Source organism: Danio rerio, chromosome 8 (genome assembly GCF_052040795.2).
Source record: "Danio rerio strain M-AB ecotype USA chromosome 8, GRCz13ab, whole genome shotgun sequence".
NCBI classification, from domain to species: domain Eukaryota; kingdom Metazoa; phylum Chordata; class Actinopteri; order Cypriniformes; family Danionidae; genus Danio; species Danio rerio.
In genome coordinates, this window is record NC_141028.1 from 22,974,564 (window position 1) to 22,989,420 (window position 14,857).

At 37.0% G+C, this 14,857-nt stretch overlaps 1 protein-coding gene across 6 annotated transcripts; it reads right to left on the bottom strand.

Annotated features, from left to right (window-relative positions):
* Positions 1–176: 176 nt before the first annotated feature.
* On the bottom strand, positions 177–14,107 carry aldh9a1a.2 (aldehyde dehydrogenase 9 family, member A1a, tandem duplicate 2). Of its 6 annotated transcripts, none has more exon segments than NM_001126480.2 (14): positions 177–298; positions 331–2,797; positions 3,491–3,603; positions 6,521–6,662; positions 7,007–7,094; positions 7,632–7,820; positions 8,125–8,265; positions 9,470–9,666; positions 10,034–10,168; positions 10,265–10,394; positions 10,681–10,826; positions 11,474–11,630; positions 12,120–12,165; positions 14,058–14,107. In NM_001126480.2, coding segments are annotated over 11 exon segments (1,527 nt in total). In that variant the 5' UTR covers positions 11,625–11,630; positions 12,120–12,165; positions 14,058–14,107; the 3' UTR covers positions 177–298; positions 331–2,702.
* Between the last annotated feature and the right edge of the window lie 750 nt (positions 14,108–14,857).

Consider the following 14,857-nt stretch of genomic DNA (forward strand, 5'->3'; position numbering starts at 1 on the left):
ATATCTGGGCATCTGGGCCAAGTCTCAGCCAAGTTAATAACTTTGCCTGAACTGGGCCAGACATGTTGGTGTTACACGACTGCAATAAAATTAATAAACCCATGAGTCCTTTAGGTGTGCTGCGAGCGTGCTTTTTCTCAACGCGAACTGATTGGTAGAATCTTTTTACTTTATTTGAAAATAATAATAAAAAAACTAATATTAACAGTGGGTCAAAATAGGCCAAACTTACATGGCCTACATATCAATTAACACCTGGCCCAAATTTTGTGTGCCACCTTTACCATGGTGCCACCACCTCTACCAAACCAGGTCCATGTTTGGTTCACATGCTGTATGCCAGTGTCGAATGAATGCCTGCTGTGCCAGATCTTTGCCAAATCTGGGCCAGAATTCTTTGCTACCTGGGAATCAAGCCCCTACATTAAACAAACCCTGCAGGAATGCTGTAGGATTTTTGCCTCTATGTGCAGAGATCCTGTATGACTCCTGCAGGATAGTATCACACAATTTTTATGGTGCTAGCATTTGTAGGATTTTTGTAAACATGTCCACTGATTGTGCAACATCCTACAGAAATGATAAGACTCCTGTGGGATGTAACATTCATGGTTTTGCTGGAATGTTAATGTTTATTTCTGACAAGTCAAAGGATAATAAAGTATACACAAGCAGTGGATTGGGGCATATTCTGTAAAATATTTAACCATTCAACTGGTCTAAATACATCCCATCTGAAATTTTTTTGTAGCCTACACATAAGAAGCCCATAAAGATCCCATTTATCATTGTACGTTAATAAAACATACAGCTAAATATCATTGCAGAAGCAGCCATCAATTACTACTTCCCAAGGTGAACCAATATATTTAGTGTCCAGCTATAAATATTTAGGCATTTACCTAGATCATGAGTTTTCCTTCAAAGCATACAAAGCAAATTTGGTTTGCAAATTGAGAGTTATGCTTGAGTTTTACTATTGAAATTGATCCTGCTTTTCTCTTAAAGCTCATAAACATTTGGTGACTGCAACATTTTTACCATTGCTGGACTATGGTGATGTTTTATAGTTGAATCCCTTAACCAGATGTCTTCAGCCTTTACACTCTGTTTATCATAGCTCTCTCAGGTTTGTTACAGGCTGTTGTAGTGTCTCACCACTGTGAACTGTCTGCCAAAGCTGAGTGGCCTTCTCATGTAAGTAACACCCACTGGATGAATCTTGTCTACAAGGCTTTTCTTGGTCTGGTGCCTTTATACCTATGTTCCCTTCTTACATCAAAAAGCCACCATGCCCTACGTTTAAGTGAAATTTTCCCCCTCACACTGGAGTACTCTTCAGTCTGAACTGAAAATGTCTGAGCTCATCTAGATAACATCATTTCGCTCTATCATTTAGAACAAACAACAACAGTCCATTTCTCCATGTATGTGTTTCTAACATATTGTGATGCGGTATGGCTGAATAACCAACCTGTTTTTTTTTTTATTATTGAATTTTTCAGAATTACACATCAATGAGTAGAACACATACAATATACTGTATTTTAGGGGAAAAATAAAGAAGAAAAAAGAAATAATTAACAAAAAACTGCAGTGTGGTCTAATTTAAAATAGTTTTACAATATGGCAGTGTGCACAGTTAAGAATAAATTAATCCAAAGCAAATCAGTCCTCAAAGTCCCAAATCAGGGAACATCCAAGAGATCCTACAGGGAACATGTGGGAATCCTGCAAGAGTCCTACAGGAAAATGATCACAAAATGCAATGGGATCCTGTCCTGTAAGAATGTGTAGATATGTGGTGTGTGGGATCCTGGAGTTTTTCTTAAGGATTTCAGCAGGATTTTTTGTAAGTGAGTCTTCATACATGTATCTCTCTGTACACACAATTCGTCCTAGATAAATGCTATATAGATTTCCCAAATCATGTCCAGTAAATTGACCTTGAGGTCGAGGTTGATTCATAGAAATTGGAATGCTTCTCTGAGCTACATGATCACTATAATTATTTCAGTGTCTTTATTTTTATATTTACATTTATGATAGGAAGGAATGTATTTTTAAGGTTTATTTTAATTAATATAATTTTACCATTTATTTTTATTTCTCTTACTTCAAACCCACTTTCTCAGTATCAGAAATAAACAAAAAATAAATTCTATAAAATGGCATCAATATATAGACCAGTGTGAATTGTCAAATTTACACATCCAATTTCAAGAGCCTACATTATGCAAATATGTAACAGCAATGTAGTAGAATTTTTATTTCAACTAGTTTAAATATTTAGCCGAGAAACAATCCAAAGCATCTAATGTATTCCTGTTTTCACACCAGTTCCTATCATTGTCTAATGACAAACAACAGGAACCTGTAAAACCAGAGACATGTTACATCAATCCAGTTTAAAAAGGAGAAAAATGTCAGTTATTAATCCTGAAAGCCTCTATTATTTAAATCTGAAACTTGTAAACCACCAGTATAATACAAATTCATCATGGTGCAGTGGTGAAAAATCAAGTCCTGGAATGTAATACATTTGTGCTTCTAAAATAGAAACATATCCAGATACACTTTCTTTTGACAAAAACTATTAGTACTTAAAAAATTCACACTATTTTTTTAAACTTGCTAAACAATTAGCAGATAACTCTCTTCTAGTGCTCTCACATGTTGAGGGGTACTATTGTGACAACAGCTTAAAACAGGCTTTCCACATCTCCCATTTCCACCACAACAGTCTTGAGCTGAGAGTAATACTCAATGGTCACTGCGCCATTCTCCTTCCCAAAACCTAAAAGAAAAGAAGAAGATAACAATACATTCGGTCTCTCCAGCATTAGCCAACAGATTTGGCAGAACAGAACACAATTCATGCTTGGAGCTCTTCTAATGAGACAGTGATAAATGGACAGATAAATACTTCAATCAGAATTAAAATGATCAAACCAAATTAAACTATAATCAGTTTGAGACTGGTGAGATAAACCTTTCTATAAACCGAATAAAACAAAATTATTCCATGTAAATGCTTTGAACTAATTACTCTTTTTCTACGGCACGATTTTCCACAACAAGGTATTCCCCACAGCTCAAAATAGTACGTACACAGCTGTTCGTGACTGTGATGATTGTAGTAAATATCGGTCACTTAATACGTGCAAAGCGAGCCGCATGGTTTCACTCACTCAACAGCTATCCTTTCAAAAGAACGTATCAGGCTCTACAACTCATACAGCCTCCAAAAACTCATCATTTTCTTATAGCCAATGGTACCTTCCAGCAGTAGTTTGCTTACAAATTAATGCTGTTTCTTGATTAAGAGCAACCATTTCAAAAAGAATCTGAATCAAAGTGGTTCATGTAAACATCAGAATAGATAATGTCTCATGCCTCAACACACCATCAAATCTTTCAAGTAGATTTTAATCAGAATTAGAAAAAGGTGAATGTGTAGTAAAGATAAATGTGCATATGTTTGGAGTACCTGACATCTTGTAGCCCCCAAAAGGAACTTCCACAGGACAAACATTGTAATTGTTGATGTAGCACATTCCTGCTTGAAGGTTTGCAATGACTCTGTGGGCACGTGCAATATCCCTAAAATCAAAGCACATGGAAATGTTTAAGTGCCCCAATTATACCATTTTAAAGGTTCAGTGAAAATTGTGAGTCTTCTAGTGCTTTGATGAAGGATTTGGATTTCTGCTTTCCAATCCGTCTCATCGTGGACCAACGTTTATCCTTTTCATCATCCTGTTTCTCAGTATTTAACTGTGAATTGATTTTAATTAATGAATAAGTTAACACATTGCTTAATATAAGATTGTTGAGTGGATTTGCCTGTCTCTTTGTAACTATTTTCAGGAGCCAGCAAACTAGGTCAGAGGTCATGGAGAACTTGAGTGGAACTGAGGGCTGAGGACTGGAAACAACTGTTTCTATTCTTATTTCCATGAGTTAATACTATCTAAAATGTCTAAAAGTGATTTTACTGTTTTTACGGTTAATTATTTTAAAGTGATTCTACTTTTTATTCAAGATAGACTTTGTGTAGTAAGGATATTATAACTGCCTGAATGTAGATGATACCGGTTTTTAACCAGTTTTGATAAAGATGGCAGAGAGAACACTCAGCCTTGGATAAGAAACAGATTATACTTTAAGTGTGTGTGTTTTATTTGATTGTTGATCCGTTTCACAGGTCTGAAGTCAGCTCTAATCAGTCTAGTGGATGTCTGACGTTTATGTTTAGATATTGTTCAGAATTGTACGCACGAACCCCACTTGGAAATTTTCCTAGTCTATCTGTGTTTTAACCAATCAGGCTAGAACACCTATATGTATGACGCAGTTAATGACGTTATGTGAGAGTATAATTTTTATTGATTGGTGATTGTGAGCAGAGCGGCCTAGGAACTCATTGCGAGTGTTGAAGCTTGCTTCTGCTGATGTAACTGCAAACTATCTTCAGTAAACTTGATTTATTTATTTGAATCTTTGACTCCGGCTCCTCTTCATCTACCAGACTGGTCATTCTTTGGGTTAAACTGTAAACTATCCCTACATTGAACAGTGTTAAGTGACAGGGTCAAAAGTACATTAGGTGAAGAACATACGTATCATTAGCCTCGTATAAAAAAGTAGGAACTATATAAAAGTCCCTACAAAGATAATACAAGCATGTATGCTTTCTGACAGTTGTCAATGAGAAGTTTCATTAAACATTTTTCTTTATTTATGTAATAATCTTAAAACTACTCATGAACTAAAAAAAGAAATTTGTCATCTTAGGCTAAAAAGACATCTTATACTCACACTTTATTAGGTACACCTGTCCAACTGCTCATTAAAGCAAGTTTTTAATCAGCCAATGACATGGCAGCACCTCAATGCATGTAGGCGCAAATCGTCACCTTGGAGTTATGAGGTTCTATATGCGTTCTGAATGATTTTGAGATATTGAACTTCAAGGTTTTTGCATTCCATAGCAAACAATATGTGTGTGACATTTTTTTAAGTCTTAAAATGTAAACAACTTATAACAAACATCCTATAATGTAAATAAGTTGTCATTTAATAAGAATATGTGAATAACTCAATTTTGACAGAAATGTTAGATAGAACCTTACATTTCTAAAGTGACGAAATGCCTTGTTGATGTCAGTGGTCAGAGGAGAATGGCCAGACTGGTTCGAGCTGATAGAAAGGCAACAATAACTCAAATAACCACTTGTTACAACCGAGGTGTGCAGAAGAGCATCTCTGAATGTACAACACTTGAGGCGGATGGGCTACAGCAGCAGAAGACAAAACTGAGTGCCACCACTGTCAGCTAAGAACAGGAAACTGAGGCTACAATTCAGCTAAGAACAGGAAACTGAGGCTACAATTCACACAGGCTCACCAAAATTGAACAATAGAAGATTGGAAAAATGTTGTCTGGTCTGATGAATCTCGATTTCTGCTGCAACATTTGGATGGTAAGGTCAGAATTTGGCATTAACAACATGAAAACATGGATCCATCTTGTCTCGTATTAACAGTTTAGGCTGGTGATGGTGGTGTAATGGTGTGGGGGATATTTTTTGGCACACTTTGGGCTCATTACTACCAATTGGGCATCATGTCAACGCCACAGCCTACTTGAGTATTGGTACTGACCATGTCCATCCCTTTATGACCATAGTGTACCCATCTTCTGAAGGCCACTTCCAGCAGCATTTGCCGTGTCATAAAGCGCAAATCATCTCAGATTGATTTCTTGAACATAACAATGGGTTCACTGTACTCAAATGGCCTCCACAGTCACCAGACTCAATCCAATAGAGCACCTTTGGGATGTGGCGAAACGGGAGATTCGCATAATGGATGTGCAGCTGATAAATCTATGAGGAATATTTCCAGTACCTTGTTGAATCTGTACCACAATGGATTAAGGCAGTTTTGAAGGCAAAAGGGGGTCCAACCTCATATTAGTAAAGTGTACCTAATAAAGTGGCTGGTGAGTGTATATTGAAGATAAGTCTGCCAAGATGACATGTTGTGGGACAAGTCTCTTTTTACTTTTTTTTTTTTACAATAGTTCCTCTTCCTCCACAGAAGAAAGTCAATGCCTTCTCCTACATCACCGTCCTAAATCATCGTCTGTTTAGCTCCACCAAAAAAAATCAAGAAAACCAAAAACATGCAAAGAGACTATAAACACAAAAAGATGCTGTGCAGTGCCAAATTTAATTCTCTTCTATCTAATCTCAAAATTGGAAAAAGGTGGATGAACTTCCACTGCATTCCAGACTGCATTAAGAAGGCCTCATTGTACAGCAGTTTCACCAACAGACAGCCTATTAATATTAAAATAGCCTATGACTCCCAAATAATGTTGTTTCTTTGAAGATAAAATCTTGATTACATTATAAGCGAACATCACAGAATAGTACAAACTATGCAAAATCAGTTTATGACCCAGATTATCGTTAAAGCAAAATATATAGCCATAAATATATGGTTTAGTCACCTGGTGAAGACTCCAGACGCCAAGCCAAAGGTTGTGTTGTTGGCTCTCTGAAGAACTTCCTCTTCAGTGTCAAAGGGCAGAACAGACATCACAGGGCCAAAGATCTCCTCCTTCACACAGGTCATATCATCTCTGCAGTTATCTGTGTGCATTACAGCCAGTAAGAGCACAGATAAAGAAAACAGGACTCATAATCAAGTTATTATGGTGGTTGTTTTTAAGACTTATTTGAAGAACTCCTTATTTCATTGTAATGCACAGTTCATTTTTGTTCAAAACCTGTTCTTACTATGTTTTAATTTTTATATTGTGCAAACGTTTCAGTGCACTGGAAGAATTTTGTGATTGAGACAACTAGTGACTGATTGAGATGCACCCTTATCCATCTACTGTTATTGTTACAATAAAATATGAAACAGACACAGTAAAATAGTGTTAATCAAACTGCAATATGAAGAGAATGCTAATAATACGGCTCTCTCTTACCCAGCACACATGGAGACACAAAGTATCCGTCTTTCAGTTTGGGATCATTGGGGACAAATTGTTCTCCTCCACATAAAACCTTTGCACCCTAAAACAACAATGATGCTTTTTAAAAGCTACATCAACAGTATTTTAACAGTGAAAATAAGCATGAAACAAGACACATGACCAGTTTTTTAAGATTCTGTTGATGGTAGTAATTTAAAGTAGTTGGTTGCCATCTACTGGTTGCTGATTGAATTTTAAGATGTAAACGTACAGAAAGGTCAGCACAGTGGCTCAGTGGTTAGCACTGTTGCCTCACAGCAAGAAGGTTTGCATGTTTCCCAGTACTGGGTTGTTGCCAGGCATCTGCTGTGTAAAACATATGCTGGAATAGCTGCCGACCCCTGATAAATAAGGGACTAAGCTGAAGGAAAAGGAATGAATGAACAGACAGGTTTAAATGGTCTTAACACACCTGCTGTTTTCATCAGAATAGTTAGCTTTGACTTTCAGGTAAATGATAAGCTCCACTTGTTGACTGTTGGTGTTTCAAATAAAAAAATGAACAAGCATGCAGTGGAGTATAGATGAGCAGGGTTAACTAAATGCTTGTGTATTTCTATAAACTGCACTACAGTACCTGCTCTTTAGCTTGCTTGATGAAGCCCAGCACTTTTTCCATGTGTGGTTTGCTGATCAGAGCACCCATGCGTGTTCCTTCACACAGAGGATCTCCCACAGAGATGGCCTTGGTCCTCTTCACAACTTCCTCCAAAAACTTTGGCATGATCTCCCTCTGCACAAACACCCTTGTTCCATTGCAGCACACCTGGAAAAGATCCAGCACAGTTACAGTACTGTCTTATGGTGATATCTTTATAGACAGATGCTCTGCTGCTATATTAATGCTGGGTAACATTCATCCTTTGCAAAAAAATAAAGCTGTGCTTTTTTTTAAATGTGCACAAATTTGCATGCATTAAAGTGCTAGTTTGTGCTGCACTAGATTAGATGTAAATTAGGGCCTGGTGGCCTCTTGAAACATTAGGATTGTGGGTTTTTGAGTCGGAAAAGAGTGAGAATTCAGATTAATTCACCTACAATAATTGATATGAATTTCTGACAGTAAACACCTCTCCCTTGGTGAGGAAGTTGGCCATGAGAGCTCCTTTGATGGCGTTCTCCAGCTCACAGTCCTTAAAGATGATCAGCGGTGACTTTCCTCCAAGCTCCAGAGTCACCTGCTTTACACCTTTAGCTGCCATTTCCAAAACCTTGATATGAAGACAACATCAACATCACGTCTCACACACTACAGAAATTACAGAACTTTAATTCATTTTTCTTCTGTTTAGTCTCTGATTTGTCAGAAGTACTGGGAAACACCCATATACCCTCACATTTATACACACATTTACACTAAGTCCAATTTAGTTTATCCAGTTCAATGTTAGCACATGTCTTTGGACTGTGGGGAAAACCGGAGCACCCGGAGGAAACCCACACAAACACTGGGAGAACATGCAAACACACAGAAATGACAACTGGCCTAGGACTCGAAACAGTGACCTACTTGCTGTAAGGAGACAGTGCTAACCACTGAGCCACCCTACCACCCTAAGACCTTATATAGTATTCATTAATTCATTTTCTTGTCGGCTTAGTCCCTTTATTAATCCGGGGTCGCCACAGCGGAATGAACCGCCAACTTATCCAGCAAGTTTTTACACAGCGGATGCTCTTCCAGCCGCAACCCATCTCTGGGAAACATCCACACACACACATTCACACACACACTCATACACTACGGACAATTTAGCCTACCCTATTCACCTGTACCGCATGTCTTTGGACTGTGGGGGAAACCAGAGCACCTAGAGGAAACCCACACGAACGCAGGGAGAACATGCAAACTCCACACAGAAACACCAACTGAGCCGAGGTTCAAACCAGGGACCCAGCGACCTTCTTGCTGTGAGGCGACAGCACTACCTACTGCGCTACTGCCTCACCTAATGTTAATTCATTTACCATCTAATATTGGTGGCAAAATTGCCATTTATTTGTATGTGTATGTGTTTACACACATTAATTTTTCATAATTTAAGTTTTGAAAACAGAAAATATTTTAAATAGACCTATTATAATTGTAAGAATACATAATAAATTTTAAGTACTCTTTTTTTTTTGCAATTTAAATACCAACATGTATCCAATGCAAACTTTTTTAAAACCAACGCATCACATTGTTAAGCAATAGGAGCAAATTGGGGAATCTTCCAACTCTAATATGGAGACACATGCGAGTATCATTAACAGTACTTTTTGACCTGATTGGTATTCTGGTATTGACCCAATTAAGTACTGGTTCAAAAAAAAATACTGGTTCTCAGTACCCATCCCTAGTGAGGACGAGGAACAAATTATTTATTAATGCTAGCTACATATTCTCTCTTTTTTTTTTTTTTCATAAAATACCTTCTTTCCAGTAGGAACACCACCAGTGAGGGACACTTTAGCCACCATGGGATGGTGACACAGCAGGCTTCCTGTTTCGGGTCCCCCTTGTACCACATTAAAAAGTCCATCTGGGACACCTGCCTCTTTGTAGATCTCTGCCAACATGACTGCAGTCACCGGGGTCATGGGAGACGGTTTAAACACCATGGCATTACCTAAGAGAGGGAGATCATCATAACAGTTATGGGGGAACATGGAAACTAAAAGGGACCACTTTAAAAAGGGATTGTATGAATAAAAATCAGTGCTGCATGATAAATTGGTGCTCATATTAGCACTGGCCAATAAATGCTTAACTTAAGTAAAGTCTCTGATGATAAATTACTATTTTTCCAGTTGAGTCATGATAGTAATTGAGAATTTTGCCTTTTTGAATTTTGTTTGGGGCAAAAAAAAAAATTCTATCAAGTTTTATATATCAGATTACACATATAAGGAGTTAACTGTAGTCTGTTTTGTTTAAAAAGTCCACAACTGTGCAAACTTCACAATTTACAAACACATAAAGCAATCCTCCAATACCACAGGCTATAGCTGGAGCTGATTTCCAAGCAGCAATCTGGAATGGGTAATTCCAAGCACCAATGCCAACGCACACTCCCAAAGGCTCTCTTCTGGTGTAGGCAAAAGATCCTCCTGGAAGCTGTATATGCTGACCCGAGTATAAAAAGATCATTTTAGACATCATTTATCAAGTATTTTTTTTTAAGATTTTGGAGATTAATAAATTGGTCACCGAGTGTCTACTACTACCTGACAGTGTGGGGGCAATGCCAGCATAGTACTCAATACACTTCCAAGCAAGGTCGATATCCACCTTAGCCTCCGTAATGGACGTGCCATTGTTGGCCACATCGGTTTTTGCGATTGCATCCCTGCGCTCCTGTAAGTGAGATGTTGGTTTATTGGTTTAGTTTAATAATAAGACAGTTTAATTTGACATATTGACAGAAGCGAACAGATGATGTAGAATGTAATAGCATCTCTGCCCCATTTTTTACAGCTGCCTTGGTTATTCTAATGTTTATTAACCATGAGGTTTTAAAATAAGTGTTGGTTTATTATTTACATGCAATGAACCAAACAAACTACACAACAAAGTTTTCTTTTTTAAGCACTGAATGAGTGAACAAATGATCGAACAAACAATCCGCATTATATGCTTTTACCCTGATAATTCTGGCAGCCTCCAGCATGATTCGGGACCTCTCCATTCCTGATAATTGACTCCATTTTAGGTATGTAGAATGAGCACTTTTAATAGCCTGATCTACCTCCTCCTCTCCACAGGGAATCATATCACACAGCACACGACCTGAGAGTAGAAAATAAGGTGACTTTGAACACATTACAGAGAGGGAGGGCTGTGTGTACATAAGCACAAATATTAAGGATTTTTTTGTTTACCCTTGACACAATAGTGTTAAAGTACTGCTTTCTGTAATTGACTATTACAATGTGAGACAACAAACTTCAGGGCAATTATAGTAAATCAATACCTCAATGCCTGTAAAGTTAGAGCATGCATTGTGACATCTGTAAAAAAAAAAAAAAAAGTAGTCTGAAGCTTTCAAGACATGATAAAATGTATTTGAAAATTGTGCTTTTCGGAAAAAAAAAACTACCTAAAAGTATTAATTTATATATTCATTTCCTCATTTTTAGCATAAAATGGAAAAATAAGCAGCAGAAGTAAATATGGCTCTTTACTGACACCTATTGGCCTGGATGTTTGTTTAAACATCTAACTATATGGGTATTTGTTGTGTTGTGTTGACTTATGCTCTGTTATGCTTTAGCTCTATTTTCTACAATATTGTCATTGTTGTATTTTTTGGTTTTCTTATACCATGCTCATGCTTTGTTTACATATTACATAAACATTTTTATTATTGTTATTACATGGTCAAAATTCACAAGAAAGAAATTAAAGTAATTAATTACAGTAGAAAACAATCCTACCAGTTGCAGGCTCGTATACTGGCTTGGAGTTTTTCGTGTTACTCGGCTTCACTCTTGCTCCTGCCCAGAAATTTAGTGGTTCCTTCACCACCAAAGTGCCTGTGGAGATGCTCTGGAACTCGGGCAGCGACAGAAGCGGTTGCTGAGCCATGGTAAACTTGACAGGAACCAATTAAATACACAGTCAAAGTTAATATTTGTTAGCCAAATATTTGTGTTCACTTTCACTTATACAAAATACTTGCAGAAGTAATTCCACTTTAAGCTGACCATGTGAAATAATTAGGCAAATCATCAGCGCCGCTATGAGGAAATGCCGCATTTTAGAACAATGAAGTACACTTCATGAATAATGTAACAGTGACTGATTTATTTTATGCTTTTTTGAGCAAAACAACAATACTAAAAGTAATGCATGCACTAAACCAGACCAACCCTGTTCCTGGAGATCGACCTCCCAGCAGATTTCAGTTGCAACCCATATCAAATACACCTGCCTGTAATTATCAAGTGCTGTTCAGGTCCTAATTAATTGGTTCAGGTGTGTTTGATCAGGGTTGGAGCTGAACTTTGCAGGAAGGTCGATCTCCAGGAACAGGGTTGAGCACCACTGCACTAAACAGTCACTCAAATGCAGGTTTCTTACCTTTTCAATGCAAGCTGTTTATACTGCACAGAAGTCCATTCCCCTACTGGTAGTAGAGCAAAAAGTTCTCAAATAACCATGATTATGGGGAATTAAATGATTGATTTATGATATTTATATTCTTTAGGGACTTGTTTTACATCACTGCCATTTTAACCAGGTTAGACTCAAGTTACATTTTAAAATGCCAGTTGGTTACTGACAATACATCCCAGTCAGCTGTGCTCATCAAATTCATCTCCTTGACTCTCATGCTGAGAATTTTTTTATTCCATTGCTGCATCTAGTCCAAACAAATCAACAGCAAGTGCAAAAGCATATCTATCTGCTAATGTGATATGTTTCAGTCACTGTATATTCTACTGTTAGGGCACATTGCTGTCTTCAAATAAAGGCAAATCAATCTCCAGTGCCGTCAGGCATTGCAACTCCTCTTTTGATGTGTATTTCTAAAGCAGTGTTTTGAGTCTGAGTCTGTGTTCTGGCAATCTTCAGGTCTCATCTTAAGCCAATGTGCCCACATCATATCTAATATCAATCATATTCTACCTCTAACATCTGAGCTATGGGTAGGTGGAGGATGACGGGGCTTTCCTCGATCTCAATCTACTTAATGGGCATTTGAAGACCAAATTTTTTTATAAACTAGCTTAAAATGTCAATGATGTAAAACAACAGGCTTAAAAATATAGATTTTACATTTAAATCCATCATTTAATTTATCAGGATGAGATTTCAAGAAGTCACATCAAACTAGGATAGACAAAAGCGATGTTGGAAAGAGGTTTCTGGTGGAAGAGACATGTTGATTAACCAATTTATTTGTGATAAAACTTTATAAAATGTCAATCATTAAAAAGAATATATCCATAAACGTGCATTCTCTTGATGACTTGAGAACAAATCATTCTATTTAACCGATTCTTCTCAGTGAACCAGTCAAACTAGTTTATCGATGTGCCTGACACTCCCTCTGATGAGTGGGGGGAGGCTGCAGAGCTGGAGCAAGACAGTTTCACACCCCAGGCAGTCCAATAGTATCTGGATGCAGCCTTTATGATGCAAGCTGAGATTGCATCACTCAGCAATGCAATGTCAGACACAATGCACTCAGATGAAGCTAGTGACTTCACTGTGACAGGTAGGGTTTGGGTTGGGGTTAGGTGAGCACATTAAAAAGTATTGGATGCAGCTTAGATAGATTGCACTGCACCAAGTCTAAAGCAGTCTCATGGCCCATATGTTCTGCGTTCAGTAGGTAACAGCACTGCTGAATCATTGAACCTGCAGCCATAGTACGGGTACGCAGCAAAGTTTGTTAATCATTATGCCAGAAGGTCAAAAAAACTACGAATTTTTTTTTTTTAATAAACATTACATAGCTTCTTCAGTGTTCAAATTTTGGACAAATCTAAACTTACTAAGTAGCTTATATTGTCATGAACTTAGTCTTAATACTTATTTCAGATGAGAAATGTTCCTCTTCTGTTCAGCAAAATAAATATTACTTTGCTTCTTTGAAGATTCTTGTACAAAATTCAAACATTTTGTATAAATCACAAGTATTTCATGAAACCGTAATTTTAATTAAATTACAAAAATATTTTAAGTAATCAGTGGAAAAGTCTGTTAATTACAGTCTCTAACTTTAGTTAGCAAACCCTTTTTCAAAACAGTCAAACTCATCAAAACTGCTGCCTCAGAAAGAGTAGGCCTACGTACTATTTGTTAAAAAAAACAATATGTAGCGAACAATTCATAATCTTTTTCAAAAATGTCAGCTCTTTCCAGTTGTTCAAACTAGTCTATTTTGCAGCGCACCATAATTAACCTGCGAAACTTGCCACAGGGACTAAACCATAATCGCACAAAAAGGCGTTCTTCGTTGCATGGGTGTGTGTGTAACTCAAGTTCTGCTTAAGCGTTAAATTTACTTACCTATGTATTGCGTTGAGGTGCAGGAGTTTGACTGGAGTGGAAGCAGCACTGGTGGCCCAGAGCTCCAAAGCCGTACTTACTACTACTCCACAGCTGGAGCTCCAGCTCCTCCTCGCTGGAGGTAGTGGGCGGGTTTTGAAGTGCCACCGGCTTGTCTTAAATGTTACTCTAATTAATATGTCATTAATAATAATAACAACGATAATTATAATTATTTTCAAAAAGGACTGTATAATTTTCTGTAACAAATGGTTTACGCTTAAGAACCAATCAAAACCTTACATTAAATAGATTAAACCATTATTGGAAAATTAAAAATTAAAAAATTAAACCATTTATTGAGCCTCTGCTGCATCATAAAAAAAAGAAAACAATGAAGGACTATAATCGCTGCAGTCTCGTCTAGGCTTAATTTAGTTCATCATAACCTAAGATATGTAAATTTTCCTATAATTTATTTTCGCTTTCCTGATAAACAACCTCTTCTTCTGTCATCAAACACAGACAACTTTATAAATGTCATTAAGATTTAGACTAGAATGAATATTCACACTTGCACTTAATTTCTGAAGCCTATGCAAAAATGATACAGGAATTTAACATGTTTATTTCTACTAGTTTAAAACAATTAGCTGAAAAACAACCAAAACATCTAATGTATTTATATTGTTTTCAAAAATGCCATATATCATTGTCTGTAATGACAAGCATCAGGAACTGGTAAAACCAAAGACAATACATCAATCTGAATTGAAAAAAAATTTAATTGAATTGAAAAAAAAATTTAAAAAAATAAAAAG

What these genes read in the sequence shown, in the direction of transcription:
- aldh9a1a.2 (XM_087262582.1), bottom strand. Translation starts at nt 11,624, where the DNA reads ATGGCTCAGCAACCGCTTCTGTCGCTGCCCGAGTTCCAGAGCATCTCC. An exon ending in GTGTTCCTACTGGAAAGAAG is followed by an intron (nt 8,266 to 9,469) that starts GTATTTTATGAA and finishes CTTCATATCAAG; the next exon opens with GTTTTGGAAATGGCAGCTAA. An exon ending in TCAAGCAAGCTAAAGAGCAG is followed by an intron (nt 7,095 to 7,631) that starts GTACTGTAGTGC and finishes TTGTTGTTTTAG; the next exon opens with GGTGCAAAGGTTTTATGTGG.